Source organism: Phlebotomus papatasi, chromosome 1 (genome assembly GCF_024763615.1).
Source record: "Phlebotomus papatasi isolate M1 chromosome 1, Ppap_2.1, whole genome shotgun sequence".
NCBI classification, from domain to species: Eukaryota; Metazoa; Arthropoda; class Insecta; order Diptera; family Psychodidae; genus Phlebotomus; species Phlebotomus papatasi.
Window position 1 is genome coordinate 34,262,653 of NC_077222.1, and position 18,259 is coordinate 34,280,911.

The following is an 18,259-nucleotide window of genomic DNA, read 5'->3' on the forward strand; positions in this document are numbered from 1 at the left end:
GATCATATTGGTCATAAATTTTCCTCAAGATCCTCAAAAAAATTGATTTTTTTTCTATTTGCAAAACTTTCTCCTTGAAAACAGATCTTCGACATCGCTAATTGAGGGTACTTCAGGCATTGGATGTGTTGGAAAAATTGTGGAATCACTTGAGAATTTGCAATCAAATAAATCAACTTCATGTGAATCTATTTTTGTGGAGCAAGCACAATCTTCCAGGGAGATGAGCGTGAGTGAAGGAAATAAAATCCGCATCCATGTCGATGGGAATGGTCAGTATGGAGCTTTTGTTCGAAACAATCAAGTTGGACAGCCGTTCCAGAGGCGGAAAGTTGTGCCCTTGAGGAGATACAGAGAAAGTGCAATTGACGTACCGCAGGACTTTGAGGAAGCTGCCTATGCCAAAAGAATTTCACTGCCAACACCAAAGAAGAGGAATCGATACAGTCGACATTGCAAGTCACAGGTAAGTGATTGGAAAATTTTATTCACTGAAATATTGAGTGTAAACGGTGTAAGATGACAAAAATACCCATGTAGTTCCATCCTTAAAAGAATCTATTGGTGCTTTCTTAATTACCCTGGGAAGCCTTGGAAAGGAAGCAAAGGATACTGAAGGTCATAAGGTTGTATGAAGATACCGTAATGCAAAAGTTTTGAAACACAAAATTCCGAGCTGAAAATATAAGAACGTAAAATATCTTTAACTCCAAATACTTTTATTCAAAATTTAGTGCTCTTTCCGACTTTATGACCTTCAGTGACCCATGATCTGTTTTTTAAGACAATTTTTTCAAGAGTTTCCGCGAAGAATATCTTACTGCGCAATCCTTAACCTTATTTTAGAGTAGGGGAGACCGGGGACGTATGGGACAGGAGTAGTATGGGACGAGGCGATTTTTTCATTAATTTTTAAAATAAATGGGATTTAACCATCACTCAATCGTAGACAATATTAAGATGTATCTTGACTAAAAGAATGGATATCCTCGGTTTTATTGTTTTAATTCTATGAACACTTTTTTAAAAATTGATAAAAATTGTATATTTTGAAGTCTCAGTTTTCCTCTTTGTATTTTATATCAACTATATATAATCAAAACTTTTCTATCTCATTATCCAGCAGTGTAATCTTGGAACATATTTTTATAAAAGTTTCCGAGATCATACACTCTTGTTTTTTACTTAAAGGTTTTAAATACCAAAACTACCCGCGGGGATGTTTGGGACACCTGAACGGGGACGAATGGGACGTTGATTTTTGACAAGATTGTAAGTGGCACGTAAATCGTTATGGTCAAAATGGAGAGTAATTCCTACTACTGGAAATCTCCCTCTTGTGCAAACTTTAACAGTTCAGCAGTTGCCTATAGAGACAATTAAACAATCAATGTCTTGGGAATAAATAATTTCTTCTCCTGAGGATATTCGACCTTTGTCCAATCACATTAAAAACTATTTACTCGAAAATTTCTCGAGCAGTATCCTCTACAATTCTCACAAGATAAGGAAAAACAGTTACTATGCAGTTGTCGTAAAATCAAACAGAAATTCGCCAATGAGTTCAAAACTAGAAGTGTCAAAAGAATCTATACTCGCCTGAGGAATTTGATTATGATGATTCCAATATTAAGAATAAAAAAGCAAAGAAAGCTAGGATAGTAAACAAGAACAAAATACATTAAATAAGTGAATGACAAAAAATGATTCTATTGTACAAATAAGATTGATATTAATTTCTAAGTATGAAATAAAAGATCAAAATTTTTTATTTATGTTGAAAATATTTTTAATCTAGTATTTAAAATAAATTAACGTGCTCCAATAATGCAAATTATGCGAGAAAAAACGCGTCCCAAACATCCCCTTTTGCGTCCCATACTACCCAAAATCTGGGAGGTTTGGGACAAAGCGTCGAGTTAAATGTTTTATCTTCTCCAAGAATATTCAGTTGTTTTCCAAGTTCTATCGAGTACTTTTTATAAAGTCAATATCCATAAGTATCCTAGACCGCATGAAATTGTAATACATTGTCGTGATTTATTTTATTACTGTCCCAAAATCAAAACATGAAAAAGTGTCCCAAACCTCCCCGGTCTCCCCTAATCCAAGGATTTATAAAGAAAATTTTGGAAAATGAGTGGGAAATGGAGAAATAGGGATGTGGTGGTTTTTTGCGAGAAAGTTGTTCTCGAATCGTACTCTACAAATCCTTTTTTTACAAAAACCTGCAGTCAACAAAGTATCGCTTATTATAAAAAGAAATATGTTTTATAAAATATTTCTAGCCATTTCATAAGAATCTTCACTTTTATCATAGAAAGTTGACGTATTAGAGTATGAAAGGAGTGTTCTAGGAGACGCCAAGCAAGACTTTAGAATTCTTCCCATTCCTCCACATAAAAAATCATTTTATCAGACCATAATTAATAAGATCATTTTTTTTAAATTATAAACATATAAAGCAACAGTGCAGTTATTCCAAATTACGCCAAACTCTAAATTTTACTAACGTGTGAACTTAGAAAGGTTCCGATCATAACACTTTAGGGACACGCTCTATACGTCAAATAACAACATTTCATAAAATTAAAACTTTTAGACAATCATGTAGGACGATGAAAATTATATCCAACTTTCTTAATCACACATTTTGACCTTTATAGTCATATTTCGCAAAAGGATAATTTAGGATTTCTTTCAAAAAACTTTGCGGATTTTTTTTAATAGGGTAATGATGGAATAATTTGAAATCGGGTCTAAATTGGAATTTTGAGATTTCCCCGCTGTTTCAAGATAGGCAAAAAGAAAAAGAAGATCACGAAGTACAAACCCTGCAGATAAAAGTACTACTTCCTAGACTTTTTTTTGTCTATTTAAAACAAATGAGGAAATATTAGAAATTTCAATTTAGGTCATATTTCAAATTACTCCGTTTTATCCTAATCCTTTAAAAATGAAAATAAAAATTGAAATTCCGTATTTTTAAAATATTTTTATGGCCTTGACACACCTATTAGATCGATGAAATATAATGAAATCAAAATTCGAGTCCTTTCTTTTTCAAAAGATTGCATAAGTGTCTCCCACTCTTTCGGACTTAAAGACCGAACTAAATGTAATTTGGTATGATGTTAAAAAAAAGAAGAATGTGAAAAAAAGGATAGACATAAGCAAAATTTTTAAGAAAGATAGCGATGTGAATTCTGACTTTGTGAAATTCTGAAATGTTCCTGATCTAAATGGTGTGCTGGAGTCATTAAGAAAGATATTAATAATACAGATTTAGTAAATCATCACCGTAATTTCAATATTGGACAGGATTTGAATGGTTTTGATCGTTAAAAAATAGACCACGCCCTCATTTCCACTTGTTTAGAGAAACCGAACATATGGAAATAAACAACATCTGCAAATATTCGTTTGTTTTCAATGATTTAAAATATCTTAAGTAAAAATTCGTTAAAATGGAGAATTTAGATGAACTAATTGTTTATAGGTGGGTGTGGCGTTTAACCCTTTAAGGACGAGCGGGTCAAAAATCGACGGTCAGAAAAAATCACTTTTTCTGACTTTTTAGAGCAAAAACCTAACTTTAGAAGGCTATAGAAAAAAAATCATTTTTGGGTAACCGGTGACCCAATCGTTCTAAAAGGGTTAAGGGGCGGGGCAACACCAAATTTATAATTTGATCTCAAGTTTTAATAAAATACAATTTAATTTAGAATTTCATTTGGTAACTAGATACCGGAGTTTTTAGGTAAAATTCACTCATAATTAACTTTATATGAAACATTTTTTAGAAATTCTGACTAATAAGAACACATAGAAAAAAGGCATATTCACAAATTTTAATGTAGGCGGGGTTAAGGTTTTGTCCCTTAACCCTTTAACGACGAGACAGTTTTCGTGGACAGAAAATCATCAATAAAAATGAAACCAATGAACAAAACCAGTAAAAGGTCTTATATCTGGCCTTCGAAAAGCCAACAGAGTCTGATTTGGTATATTTTTTGTCTTTATGAACGATAGGGGCAAAAATAGCCTAAAAATTCAAGTAATTTTTTAACAATACTAATGAATGATAATTTTCAATCTAATGAAAAATATTACGTTTGAGTATTGTAGTTTCATTTCCCAAAACGGTTTTGCTTAAAAGAATTGGAAGTATAAAAAATATTTAAAATTAATTTTCATTATTATTTAAAAATTTGTCATTTTTTAGTTCAAAAATTTACTATATAGCAAATAGCTGGAGACTTCTAAAAAATATCCTAGATTCCTTCAAACTATTTTGCAATTACGTACAAACATAAGGAAAAAATAACTTTAGGTAAGTCAGGAAAAATTATTTTCTTTATGGGACACCGGTGTTCCAATCGCCCTTAAAGGGTTAATGTATAAGCCACAGCTCCAGAAGACTGGTTCCACAAAACAAGTAGAAAATTTTAAAACATTAAAGAAAAAAAATTATGTCTGTCAAAAGTTTCGGCAAAGGAAAAATTTGGCTAGCACCACCCCTCACAAATCTCACCCATTTTTTTTGCATTGTTTCCTGGAAGACGTTTTTGATCAGCAATTAAGGAAATTGATTAGTAAAAAAGTCAAAGTCAGTTAAATATTTCAAAATAGTCAGACAAAAGCACAATTTTGATCAGTATAATATTTCATTTTAGTTAATCCTTAATGTTGTATAACCTGACCATCAATCGAAAAACTATTGATGTTATTTATTATAATTATTAACGAAAAACTAAAAAATACCAAGATCATAATTCCCATTAAGGGGTTACGTCACGTGGTTTAAAAAGACAAGGAATAGCATATTTTCTCTATTTTTTCAACTTAATAAATTTTTATTTATATTCAAGTTCTTAAGTTCTTAAAAAAATAGTTCACAATATTTAACCATTCACAATTTATGATTTCCTTTTCAATTACTTTAAGTGCGGGTCACTTTGTCCCCTTTGTCCACTGCGGGTGACTTTGACCCTCTCCTGTTCGTGAGCTTTTCTTTAATTCTAATGTTTAAGAACGGTTCTCACCGATCAAACATTGTAGATTGGATCGATTAAGAAGACTATCCTTAAGTTCTATACAGAAAAAATATTTTGTAATATTGTACGTAAATGTTTGTGAATTCCTATGGGGGGACTTGCGAAATGCTCGTGAATCATGTAACCCACAAACAAGTTCGTAAAATGTTGTACTTTTTTCACAAACATTGTTCATAAAATGATTATTTGACGAAGATTTTTTGTACTTTTACAAACATTTGTTCGTAAATGTTCGTAAACACACAGAAAAATGTTCGTAAAATTTTGTCATTTGTTCGTAATTTTTTGCCAGACAAACAACAATTTACGAACAAATACGAACAAATTATAAAATTTTACAAACATTTTCTGTGTGTTTACGAACATTTACGAAGAAATGTTTGTAAAATTACAAAAAATGTTCGTCAAATGATCATTTTACGAACAATGTTTGTGAAAAAGTACAAAATTTTACGAACTTGTTTGTGGGTTACACGATTCACGAGCATTTCGTAAGTCTGCCATAGGATTTCACAAACATTTACGAACAATTTTACAAAATATTTTTTTCTGTGTAGAAGCAAAGAAAAGCTTACGAACACGAACAGGAGAATGTCATTCTGGTTTTTTTTTAATTATAATTTTACTACCAATTGTCATTGAAATATTGCTCGATCTTTTTCAACTATTGTGTTTCCATTTAGAACTCTTACTTAATGTTTTAAACTGCAACATTTTGGTCAATATTTTAATAAATTTCGACAGCCTAAATTAAATTTTAATTATAGATAATTACGATTATTAAATTAATTAATAGTGAAATATTTTCGATAAGAAGAATAATAAAGAGTAAGTACCATCTTGGCAACTTAAGAGTGGTTTAAAATATTTTATTTTTAATTTTGGGTTCATTAAGCTTTCCTATGGTCAAATTTGAATTTCTACTAACCAAAGTGCTGATTTACTGTCGTAAAAAGTTTCTGAAAATTGAATTTGTGATGCTGGCTCATCCTTAACAACAATCTTTTATTAAAAGTTTAAATATTTTAATCTCAATTTGTCATTTTATACCTAATAAATATTCCTTAAAAATGGTATGCCTTTCGTGAATTTTTACTTTCAAAAAAGGATAGGGCAAGTGTGCCAAATTCCGGCCAGCTTGCAATTCCGGCCACCTTTTGTGTTCCTCAAATTTCCATGAATTTTTAGTTTTTATATACCCTAGAGATTATACAATGCAAAAAATAACAAAAAAATGTATCTTCGACAAACGAGATTACGTAAAACTAGCTTTGGTGGCCGAAATAGGCCACCAAAGCTATGTGTACATTTTTTATTTATTTTAAAATGTATTAAGAATGATTTTAGAGCAAATAAAGACGGTAAACTGTCTACAAGGCTCCAAACAACACTCCTTAAGAAGAAGGAATAAAAAAATCAATTTGTATTAAAAATATTACATTTCAAACTTGAGACTTTGGGGCTTGCATGCAACTATGCCGAAATTTGGCACACTTACCCTAACAAATTTTTATTTTAATTTTTTTCCATTAATTTCCTGCGAACGTTTTCTTGGCTTATCCTTTGGGCTTGGCCCAGTTCTGTATGTTTGATTACACCTCTCTATTCGTCATGGAAACTTTGTGTGAGAGGTGCGCCGAAGGATTCAAATGGCTGGAGAGAGTCAACACGATAGAATCCATAGAGAAAGTTTGAATAATAGTCCAGACAGGTGCTTGTTGAGTCACTGTTGTTAGTTCTTGTTATTAATCGATAATCAATGTGTGATAGTCTCAGGACTAGAGTTTCCCTGTGAAAATTGTCGCTTTTCGCGTGCCCATGAAAACTCTATTTTTGGCAAGAGCCAATCGAACGTTTCACCCAATTTTTCCATCAGTTGGCGTTCTTCTTGTCCTTTGGTAAGCATTTCATGCCGGAAAAAAAGTTAATGAATCCCTTTCGCAACCATCCAGTTGGTTATTATTAAGAAGTTGTGAGGAAAAAATGTTCGGTGTTTGATGACAAGTTGCTGGGAATTTTGCAAGATTTGACATTGGGTTGGGTGCTCTGTGTTTTCAGGAAGATTGGCCAAAAATAGATGAGGAAGCTACTGAGTGTGAAATACACCAGATTCCCGCTGAAGTTCACTCCAATGATGCTCTAGAGTCTTCCTCGCATCCATTCCAGGGCAGTTTCAATGCTCAACTCAATCGTTTAGCGTCTTCGGTGGAGAATCTCTGTGCTATGGGGAATGTTAAGGCAAAGAATGGATCGGTTTTTGGGCATACGGATACAATTGCACCGGCTGTAAGTGTTCCAGAATTGAGAGAATCTCCAGATGAGGCAAATTTTATTCGGGTGAAATCTTGTGATGAATCCCGAGAGATTCTTCCGCAGCGTGATGATGAGAAAAGTGCCACAGCTCTGAGGAATAATCAGAGAACTTCCATTGCATCAGCTCTCTACTCCAATACTGAACACTCCAGCACAATTGATCTCAATTCCATCCTTCATAGAAACAGTGAGTTTTTTATTACAAAAAGCAGCAGTTCCAAGAACTTCCTGTACTCCAGTGTGGACAAATTGGATAAAATTGAGAGTATCAATGAGAATCTGGCCAATTCCACAGTCAATAATGCCAACAAACTCAATTTCAACAAGAATACCTTCTTTCTCAAGAAACTCAATAATAGTGCAGTGGCTCCTGTTGAGGACGCTCCTGGCACAAAGACTTTCAACAAAGTGAATTTGAGGCCACTGAAGGATAGAGGAAGTCATCCGGAATCTCTCAAATCGAGATTCAGTGGAAGCTTCCAGAATCTCTTCAGACTCAGTGATTTTAAAATGAGGAAAAGGTGTTCCAGTGAAGTGAATTTGTCTTCGAAGCCAACAAACAGAGATTCACCATTGAGATTCACTTTCTGCCCATCAATGGTCTTTGTTCGCGAGGAGAAAACTGAGGAATCTTCACCGAAGAATAGTGGCCCAAAATCATGGAGAAAGTACCTAACATTGGGGATACTGAAGAAGAAATCCGGGAGTTCAAAGTGAGTAGTTATTTTATTTTTAAATTTTTTTTAACTAAACCTCTTGCAAACAGTTGACAAATTCCTCCAGAAAATTGTTTGCAAATGAATTCACCTGAATTTTGACGATATGAATAAGTTAAAAAGTACATATTTCCCCATTTTCGGCGGGCATTCATCTGACCATACATGATTCACTCTTTCCATGTCATTCCGCGGGAGGCACACGTTATCTACGTCAGAGAGTGCCACTTTAAATCACTCCAAAAGTTATCTTGCTAAATATTTGTCCAGCTAATTGGGCTGTTTAATGATCAAGTTGAGAAATTTTCTGTGTATTTTCCCACAAAATTAGCAAATTCTTACATTTTCCCAGGTAAAATAAATTTTGGGAAAATTCGTAATTAAAATTCTTATTAAAATGTGACGAATATGCTTTTTTTTTAACGTCCGGGCTTAGCCCCAAAAACATACAAGAACCTCTGGTCATACGGAAGAAGTTAAAAGTGATACACAATGAACTTTATTGTGGAATCGATTTGGAAAAGTGAAAATGTTGTGATAATAAATAAATGATGAAACAGAAATCAAAGAAATGTAATAAACAATCGTGCGAGTAATTAATTGAACGTCCTAAAGATATCGATCATTTAATTCCAACATTCCCTGCTATAAAAATAACTTTTGAGGGAGGAAGTGTTTTGTTGTTAAAATGGTTTTTTTGATACTAAAATGCTGCAAATTGCAGTTTTAATTAGTGGAATTGTTGATTTATTTATTGCCTTTATTTCCAATCTTACCAATAAATATAAATTTCACAAATAAATCTGTGAAATTATTGCTTAGAAAATAAACATGTTTGAAAACACTCCCTACACCATACGAGCATTTTAAAATGAAAGAAATTTTTATGATATCTATTAATTAATTGGAAAATGAATTGCCTAATACCAAATCTTGAAATTAAAGAAAAAAAAATAGAATAAGCGCTTTTCTTTGAGAAAAGTGTTTTTAAGATACAAGTGGTCTGATACTTCATCGTCAAAACCTAATCGCAAAGAAAATTGATAAAAAAAACCAAAGGCGTAATGTGGAAGGCGCAGCAAGCAAAGAATAACACTGAAAATAATTGAAGAATATTAAGATTTATGTCACAAGGGCATTTTCACCAAAGAAAAGCACCCTTATTAGCTGTTGAATCTTTTATGAGTTTTCTAAAAAGCCCAAAATTATTTAATTTGGAATCAAAATGGATTTATGGTCCACTTTCTAAAAAATCGTTACACAAAATCGAATAATAAAAACTTCAAAATGGTTTTTCGAAGGACTTTAGAGAAGCTTTTGTTCAACTTTAAAAAAAAAAGTTGCAAGGTTGTATGACGTTATCACACTTGCACATTAAAATTTTAATGTGATTCACATTAATTGTCGCTTGTGAGCGTCCAAATATGTTATTTGTATCTTTTGGTCACTTAATATTTGGGGTTTTTCTATTTATTGACAAAGAAGTGGACTTGGCCTGCAAAAATAAGTTTGAATTTACCTAAAGCATAAATATTTTTCACATTAAAAAATTAATGAGAAAATCACATTAATTTTTCGCATTAATGCTATAAATCAATTTATATCAAATTTTGCGGGCCAAGTCAACCTTTTCATCAACAAGTAGATCAAATTTTGAATATAAAATGATTCAAACACACAAATTACACATTTAGACTCTAACCAGCGACAATTAATGTGAATCATATTGTTGTGGATGGGACTTCCGGGAAGGCAGCTGATCGCGGAAAAGGGGCTCGACGATGAATTTTTGGAGGGAATCTGTCCCCTTTGACAGATGAACCAATGACAACACAACCTTTTGTTTACTTCTGGGTTTTATTAAATTTCCACTAGGGGCGCTATCAGCGCAAATGTACAAAGTCGATAATGCAGGCAAAATACAAGGTTATGTCTTCAAGAGGCAAATGTCAAGAGTTGTTTTGGTTTTGTGGTGATGTGGTAGTGATCGTGACTGGGGACTTTCCTGGACTATCCGAGGGTTTTGGTGAGTATTTCCTTTTCCGCCTGCTTCACCCAGGCCTGATCTCCTTTGTCTAACAACAGCTGGAGGGTATACAGCGGTGTGACAAAGCCAACAGCTGGAGCAGGAAGATCCTTCTTGGCGTAGAGGGCAGGGTGGTTAGGCAACTCTCTCAAGGGCCCCCGTGGGGGTGGGTTTATCCCAGCACAGCCAATGCCTTCTGTCTCAAGGCCAGAGGCTTCTACGAGCTGCTTCCGGTGATGGTGTCGCGGCTTAGCTCGTGTCAGCAGCCTACTTGGGGCCGAGGTTACTCCCGGACGAAATGAGGGTGGCCAAAATGCAGGTGAACACCAGTATAGGGTGTCTTGGGTGCAACACAACCTCTACGTGGCAACAGACTTCACGGAGATGCTGCCCCAGACCAGAGGGTTCACCAGGGCACGTAATCCCTCACGCAACGTCTGCAGGGAGATTAGGCTTCTGGCTTTTCCAGACTACACTCTCAGGGAGTCCGGATCTTTCACCGCACGGGGTCGCCCGAGAAAAGGGAAATCACTGCTGGAGTTCGATCCTCGAGCACTGCAAAACCCACAAGGGAAAGAAAGGTAAGTAGAGTGTGTGAGAGGAAGGGAAATTTTATCGCACTAGGAGCTATTCAGGATGCTAGTTCCACCAGCGATTCTGAATGCTTCCAGCCAGTGCAAGATTAAGGGATCTCGGCCACCAGGAGCTATTTAGAGCGCTAGTCTCAGCCCGCGCTTCTAAATGCTTCTGACCAGGGCAATACAGAGGGACTCTCAAGTGCTACCGGGAGCTATTTAGAGCGCTAGATTAACCCGCGCCTCTGAATGCTCTATCCAGCAACAGTAGAGGTGACAGGAATGGCCACTGAGAGCTATAAGGAGCGTGGCTTTTATGCTACGCTGCGGTATGCTACCTGATCAGTGGAAGAGTGGGAAGGAGACGACTTACTACTTATTTCTCTCTCTTTCTCTCTCTTTAGGTCACACACATACACTAAATCACCAGAGTTGGCTTTAAGAGTGTGCCAAAGGAATTGATTACATTGTCAAAACCAACAACTAGGTCATTGCCCGATATTTCTGGTGTACGCCTGAAGTATACGGGGATTTTACAAAAAGGCATTTTTCGCCCCTAAAACACTCATAGGGTGCCGAATCCCACCCCAAAAGGATTCGACACAACAATATTAAAATTTTAATGTGCAAGTGTGATAACACAGTTAGAAGAACTTTTAGCGAATTCCCAAGCTTTCCACATCTTGCCCCAATATAATCAAAATCGGTGCAGTATTAAATTTTTTGGCGATTGTTTTAAAGGAAGTACACAAAAACCTTGGATTAAATTCCCGGAATTTTCTTCAAGAAAAGTCTTATTGATGGCTTTACTAAGGTTTCAGATGACGAAATCCGCAAGGTTCAACAAGATTAAGTTTAAATTAGCTTTTGAGAACCATGAAAGAACATTATTTTTCTTTATCGGAATTTTCGTCAAGAAATGTTCGGAATATTTTCCTTTAAGCCAATTTTAAACTGAACTTAAATTTTAAGTTTATAATTTTCTTTTTGAAGAAAGTTTCTTTTAATATACCTTTTCTTAAACTTGAAAAAACTAATATTCATCCTTTAAAAAACAAATGCAAAAGTTTAACAGCTATTTGGACTACTTTAAATCAACAATCAAAATCGAACTAAAATTGTATTAATGCAGATATTTCAAGCAAAGTATAAATCCGAATCTTTTTAAATCGTAAGAACATTTATTTTGGGACCTTATTCCCAAGCGAAAAATACAATTTCCTCGAATTCAGATCCATATAAGAACGTTTTTCTACAATTGTGTAAATCTGTTATAATCATCAAAATCGGTAAAGATTTCAGGTCCAAGTTAAGAATTTAATGTTGTTATTTTCACGAGCTCAAAATAATTAAAATTGGACTAAAATGAGTTTTTTGTGTCGATTAAAAAAAACTCTTGTTCTTTGGATTTTACAAGCATTTATGTGGGGGATTATAGTAAAGCCATGTAACTCCGACGATTGCAAAACTCGGATGCCGCGACCGATTTAACTCCGATAAATCCACTTAAAGTATAATTTATATGTTTATTTTCATAATTAATCACTGCAGTAACATAATATAACTATTCTACTTTAAGAAAAACAAAAAAAATATTTTTATCGGTTTAATAAGTGGGTAAAACAAATATTTTTCAAATTCGGGTCAGCTGGGTTGTGTACTAAAAATTTCATTTCCGAGAAAATATTGCTGTTGACAGCTCGTCGCTGGAAAACGTTTATTTTATATAATCTTCCAAATATATTCTTCTTAAATACCAACTGACATAATTTCAAATTTGACCCCCTTTTATTAAGATCCGAGATAACTCTTGAAGAAACCTTTATTGTGGTACTGCAATTAAAATCGAAAACTAATTTTCCGCAATTATTATAGGTATTATTTAATCTTTAATTTTATTTCAATATTTGATTTAACAATTAGGAAAAAGAAACAAAAGTTAAAAAATTAAAAATAGATAAAAATCTTTATTTTGTTTTTATTTTGATTTTTTTAAGAAAAAAACCCAATTTTTCTAGAAAAATAATAATATCAATTTTACAATTAGATGTTTAGAATAAATTATTTGTATTCTAACAAACATTTATGCCAAAATGAACTTATATTTCTTCTCTTTATCAGTTTTTTAATAATACAATATTTACTAGAATGATACTGTAACATTCTATGAGTAAACCCCAAACTCTATCTGCCATTTTACGACTGATTTTGGACTAGATCAAGGGAGCTTCAAAATCTCAGTATTTTGTAACTTAGAAAAAAAATTATTTGCTTCAGAAATAGAATTAAGGGAAAGCGCGTTATCTTTGGACTATTTAAGTTTCGAATAACAATTTTTTTCAATATGTTTTTAAAGAATTTAATACATTATAATGTTATATTTTAATAAAGTTAAAGGTCTTAGATTTCCTAGAAAAACATGGATCAAATCCATTAAGAACATAGAAAAAAATGAGTTGTCCAAAGTTTGAGTCGTCCGAAAGTAGCTCTTTTCTATTGAAAATATTTATGGATTATATTTGAATCTAAAGTTTTCAAAGTACCAAAATTCTTTTTACTTAATTTTTAAAAGATAAATTAGGTTGTTTTTCTTCATTTTTGTTTTGACCTCGGTCTCAGAATTTTTTTCAATTTTTTGTGATTTATAAGACTGAAGTTTATTTTTATATAAGTTACACAAATTGCCTTATTAAAAGCGATATATTTCTTTGTGAAAAGTAGGGGAAAGCGCGCTACCATCGAACGATTTATGCTTCGCACAAATAATTTTTTTTCAATGTGTTGTAAAATGAATTTGGTGCAGTATAATATTATATTTTAATAGCTAGTCCAGTGCCTCAAATTATCAGAAAAGTACTATGGATGAAATCTATAAGAAACATAGAGAAAAAATTGATTTGTGCGAAGCTTGAGTCGTACGAAGGTAGCGTGCTTTCCCCTAATTCCATTTCACATGATCCTAAAAATGCCCATTACGAAGAAAATTTAATAAAGCTTACACGCTTTTATTTAGCTTTAATGACTAAATCAATATAATAATAATAATAATCTTTATTCATTCATAGGGCTTAGAGCCCTCTTTTACAATTTGATGCATTACAATGATGCTAAATCTTATTGAATATCAATCGCTGTGTGCGATGGATATACTTCGACACTGAATGATATCCAAATCAAAGTCCTGTGGTGGGGCGGGCTGATCAACATGCCTTCCAAGCAGGACAGAAGATGCTCGATGACTGCAACTGAAGTAGTCAGAGCGATTGAAGAGCTCAACCGGTTAGGGAGCTGATAATACGGCATTGATGGCTTGCACAAAGAATGACTGATGTGGCAGTGCTTCATGATAAATCCTATCAGTATGTGTGTTCTTGCTGGGAGTTCCACACTAGAGTTGTCCCCATCCAGACTCTCATTTTTACATGTTTAGCACCGGGCGCGATTCGATCTCACTATCGATCGAATCAGGGATCTCTCGCGCCAAAGACCCAGCAGTCTTACCAAATGAGCCAATGAGATCCCCAAATGAGCCAATATGAAAGGAAAAGTGAGAAACTCGTGAGATTTCTATCTTAATTTTTATTAACTGAGAATTTCCCATCATCTTCTGCATCAGGGTTTTTTCTTATTATAGTAATACTCAGAAATTTAACTCTTTCGTCTCTTTTGGGACTCTGAGTACCCAAAGCAGCATATGAATGTTCTGTGAAAAACAATGTTTTTTTTTTAATTATTCAGAACTGATAAAATTCTATTCTTGTGGATGATTACAAACTATAAGGATGTTCAAATGTAATAAGACATTTTTTGTAGGACCTCAATTAATTCCTGAACTTAGATATTTTTGATTAAAAAATGGTGAAATTGGCTTACAGCATATGCTGCGGTCCGGAAAGAGTTAAAGCTTCCAAAAAAAGATAGGACAAATTTGAGATAATTGTTCAAATTAAAATTGTCATAAAAATATTTGTTGGATGAGTATTACAAAAAAAGACTTGAATCTTAACATTTAATTGTAGAATAAAAAAGCACAACATAGAGGATTTTCTTGCAAAGCAAAAAAATGAGATAATTCTGTGGCGTATCTTGAACTAATTAAATAATGTATCAACCGCATAATAGACAACATTTTACGTAACCGTGAATGTTGAAAATCTTTTGAGATGATTGGAAAATTCTGTGGAGGGAAAAAATTAATGAGAATTTTTCCTCTACTCCCTGGAACTTGAAACACTTTATGCGCATACAAAGAATAAGCGATCGAGGGAGAAAAACTCTGGTAACATTGGGTTATGGAGTGAATGATCAACGTCTCTCTAGTCAGTTGCTTCAAAGCTCGTGAACCATGTAAACATATAGTGAAAAATCCCGTGTTTGCTGTTAAAGTTGGAGTTCTACGGAGAATACCCAAAGTTTAAATTTGCACGGATACTGTGGCAAAGATATTATTATCTGAGTGTGTTTAGAAACAAGATCACACTTTAATCCATTTGCTCTTGACGCAAAGACGTCTTTTTTTTTTAAGTGAAGATCTTTATTAGTGGAGTTTTTCGCGTGTTTTTGTGCAGTTTATTAATTAAATGAGAAGATCACAAATTGTCCTACAAATAAGTACCATAAAATTCCTAACATTTAGTGGTTAAACAAAGTGAAAACATTAATTCAGTAGTTTTTCTGCCTTTGACGAAGGTGTTTTCTGTGCGGAAATTAAGTGTTCGTGATTGCATTTAAATGATTACCACAAAAATGGTTAAAAGAAGGTGCGTCCAAGATATTTTTTTTCATAGTTTATAATTATTTTTCTGCTCATTTCATAATTCTTTTAATTATTTATAAGAATTCCAAATGAGTGGAACGCAGTAAGGTCAAGTTTTCTTGTACATTGCTTTTGAAATAATTCGGTGTTGAGCTCCCACAATATAGGCCTGCGTTTGATAGCAAACGGAAGGCATAAATATCAAAAAAGTATAAACGCACGTGGAAAATTTTTAAAGTTTTCATTGAGGAAAATATTCAGTAAATTTTCCATGAAATGATGCGTGTAAAAGAAATTTCTGGCAAAAAAAGAAAAATACATAAAAAATCGTACTGACTAAGTTTTATCCACCACATGTTTAATTTTTAAAAATCTTAGTTACAATCACGTGAATTAAAACAAGATTCCAGAGAAAATTTATTCATTTTTATTAGACATTTTATCGGGAAATAATAAAAGCGATATTTAATTGTGTGATTATTACAAATGATAATGAAGGTGGAAAAATTATTGCAATTCAATTGATCAGTGTATGGCTGGTAATGGAGATGTAGGGGATTTTTTTTTAAACTTTTTCTTGGGAATGAAGATGATCGCGTGCGATCTTCATGCAACTCTTATAAGAAAACTAAGAAGACAACAATAGACAGAAAAAATCCCCTCATTTGTCCAATTTGACGAAATTTATTCAGTTCTTTCTCTTGGAAATCCCTGCATCACAAGTATGACTATATGATAATATTTTTTTAATAAGAAATCACGCACTTTGAAGATTAAGCTCGTACAAATGATAAGAAAATTTTAGGCAAAACCACCCATTTTAGTACATTTTGTCTGTTTTTTTTTAATTCCCCAAAAATGACAATTTTTCTCACAATACTCCTCATTATAAGTGAACTTAATAATGTGTTTTTTTCTCAAACTGCGGGATATTCAAGGTTATTTTGCAAGTTTGAATGTGGATGTAGAATATTTTTCCTAGTCAACAATGACAACGATTCAGAAACTGATGTTCTTGGGAGAGAGATTCAAAATCTTCCAAGGGGCTTAGCGATAATTTAGACATACCAATTTTCTTACTCATACTCGCGGATAATAATTCTATGCAATTATGATAATGCCTAAGAGCTCGAGCATAATATGACGTACGAATGGAAAATCCAAAAGTATTTCATGTTTGACTGCTCTTGAACTATCAAGCCCAAACGGTTCTTACTTCAAGCGTTGTAAATTCTTACTCCCATTGCTGTATAAATTTATTTTATAACTTCCCAAGTGTTTTCTTTTTGTTCCAATTAAATGGTTGATCTTGATTCTTTTTAATCTTGGACATGCTAACAAAAGAATACGACTCTTGGGATTTTTCTGGATTATGAATTTTTTTGATCATTTGTTTATTTAATATTTTTTTTGCATTTTACAAGATATCAAAGTGTCAATTAATTTGTCACAGATAATTCCGTGTCAATTATGCTTGTCGTGGATGATGAGTTTCAATTTTGTGGACAGTCTTTCAAAATAAATCTTATAAAAAAGTGTTTTTAATAAGTCTTGGCCGAGTAACATATTTTTTTTTTTATTTCTTAGGGGGTTTTTAGCTTACCATTCTATGCCATACTTGACTCAATTTCGTCTTAAGATCGTTATTTATTTTTCTGAAAATAAATTTAAGTTTCCTTTCAAAAAGTTCTACTTACTAATACAAGGCATTTGATGCACATTGTAGACCCAGAAGCATATCCAGCTTCTAAGATCTTATTTTATGAAAAAAATACCAATTTAATTTTAGATTAAAGAAATTATTGTCTTGGCAGCCTTATTTATCCATATTTAGCTGAAGCTTTAGCCCAGCTTCCAAGAGTTTCAAAATCGTAAAAACAATTTTATTGGTATTTTTTAAAATCTAACATATGCCCTTATCTAGTCGTAAAGTCAAAATTTTCTAAAAAAAATCTTGCTTGGGAAGAAATTAGAGAAATTAAAGCCATAGGGGTAAGCGTACTGCCTTCGCACGATTTATACTTCGCACAAATTTTTTTTTCAATGTGTTATAAATGAATTTGCCCCATTATAATATTATATTTCAATAGCTAGTCCAATGCCTCATATTTTGAGAAAAGAGCTATGAGTGAAATACATAAAAAAAACATAGAGAAAAAATTGAATTGTCCTAAGCTAAGTCCTAAGTCGTCCGAAGGTAGTGTGCTTCCCTCTATGTAGCTAAATGTCAAGTTTAAATCCTGTTTAAGATAAAATTAATAGATTAAAACATAAAATAAATTAGATTAAACAAGACTCATTTATAAAATTTAAGATTTGGCACCTTGAGTATCTTTTCTATGTGATTTTATGCTGGACATTTTTGTTAAGATTTTTTTGTTAGATGCCTTTGAAAACGGAAAAACTCAGTTGATCTTGCAAAGTGAATTCTTCATTTCGAAATCTTCCAAACTATATATATATAGCTTTAAAGTATTTGGAGTGGAAAAGCGCCATCCGGATGTTTTTGTAAGACCTCCACAGCTTTTCAAAATTCGCATTTAATTTTTCGAACCTTAAAGTGTATTTTTCGTTGTGCAATCAAGAAACATGCCAAAGAGAAAAATTGACTAACACTACGTGAGGATAATAAAGTGCTGTCAATTACTATAACCTTTCACGTTCAAGAAAAAAAAGTAAGCAAAAATAAAGAAAATTGGAAAGAAACTTATGGAACCGTCTGATATAAAGAAAAACTTGCCCTTAGCGTTTATTAAATTTTCTTTCGAAATTAAAATGTTTATTTTATAGCATTTGGAAACTGTTTTTAAAAACTA

At 33.0% G+C, this 18,259-nt stretch overlaps 1 protein-coding gene across 3 annotated transcripts in view; it reads left to right on the forward strand.

Moving 5' to 3' along the window:
- Nucleotides 1-18,259, forward strand: part of LOC129798897 (protein unc-13 homolog 4B) — a 61,176-nt gene that overhangs the window by 246 nt on the left and 42,671 nt on the right. For 2 of the 3 annotated variants that reach the window (XM_055842375.1, XM_055842376.1), the window contains exons 2-3: nt 85-466; nt 7,116-8,083. In XM_055842375.1, the coding sequence (XP_055698350.1) occupies nt 85-466; nt 7,116-8,083 (1,350 nt within the window). Of the gene's footprint in view, nt 1-84; nt 467-7,115; nt 8,084-14,974; nt 15,448-18,259 lie in introns of those variants that run through there. The other variant, XM_055842381.1, reaches the window with a different exon arrangement.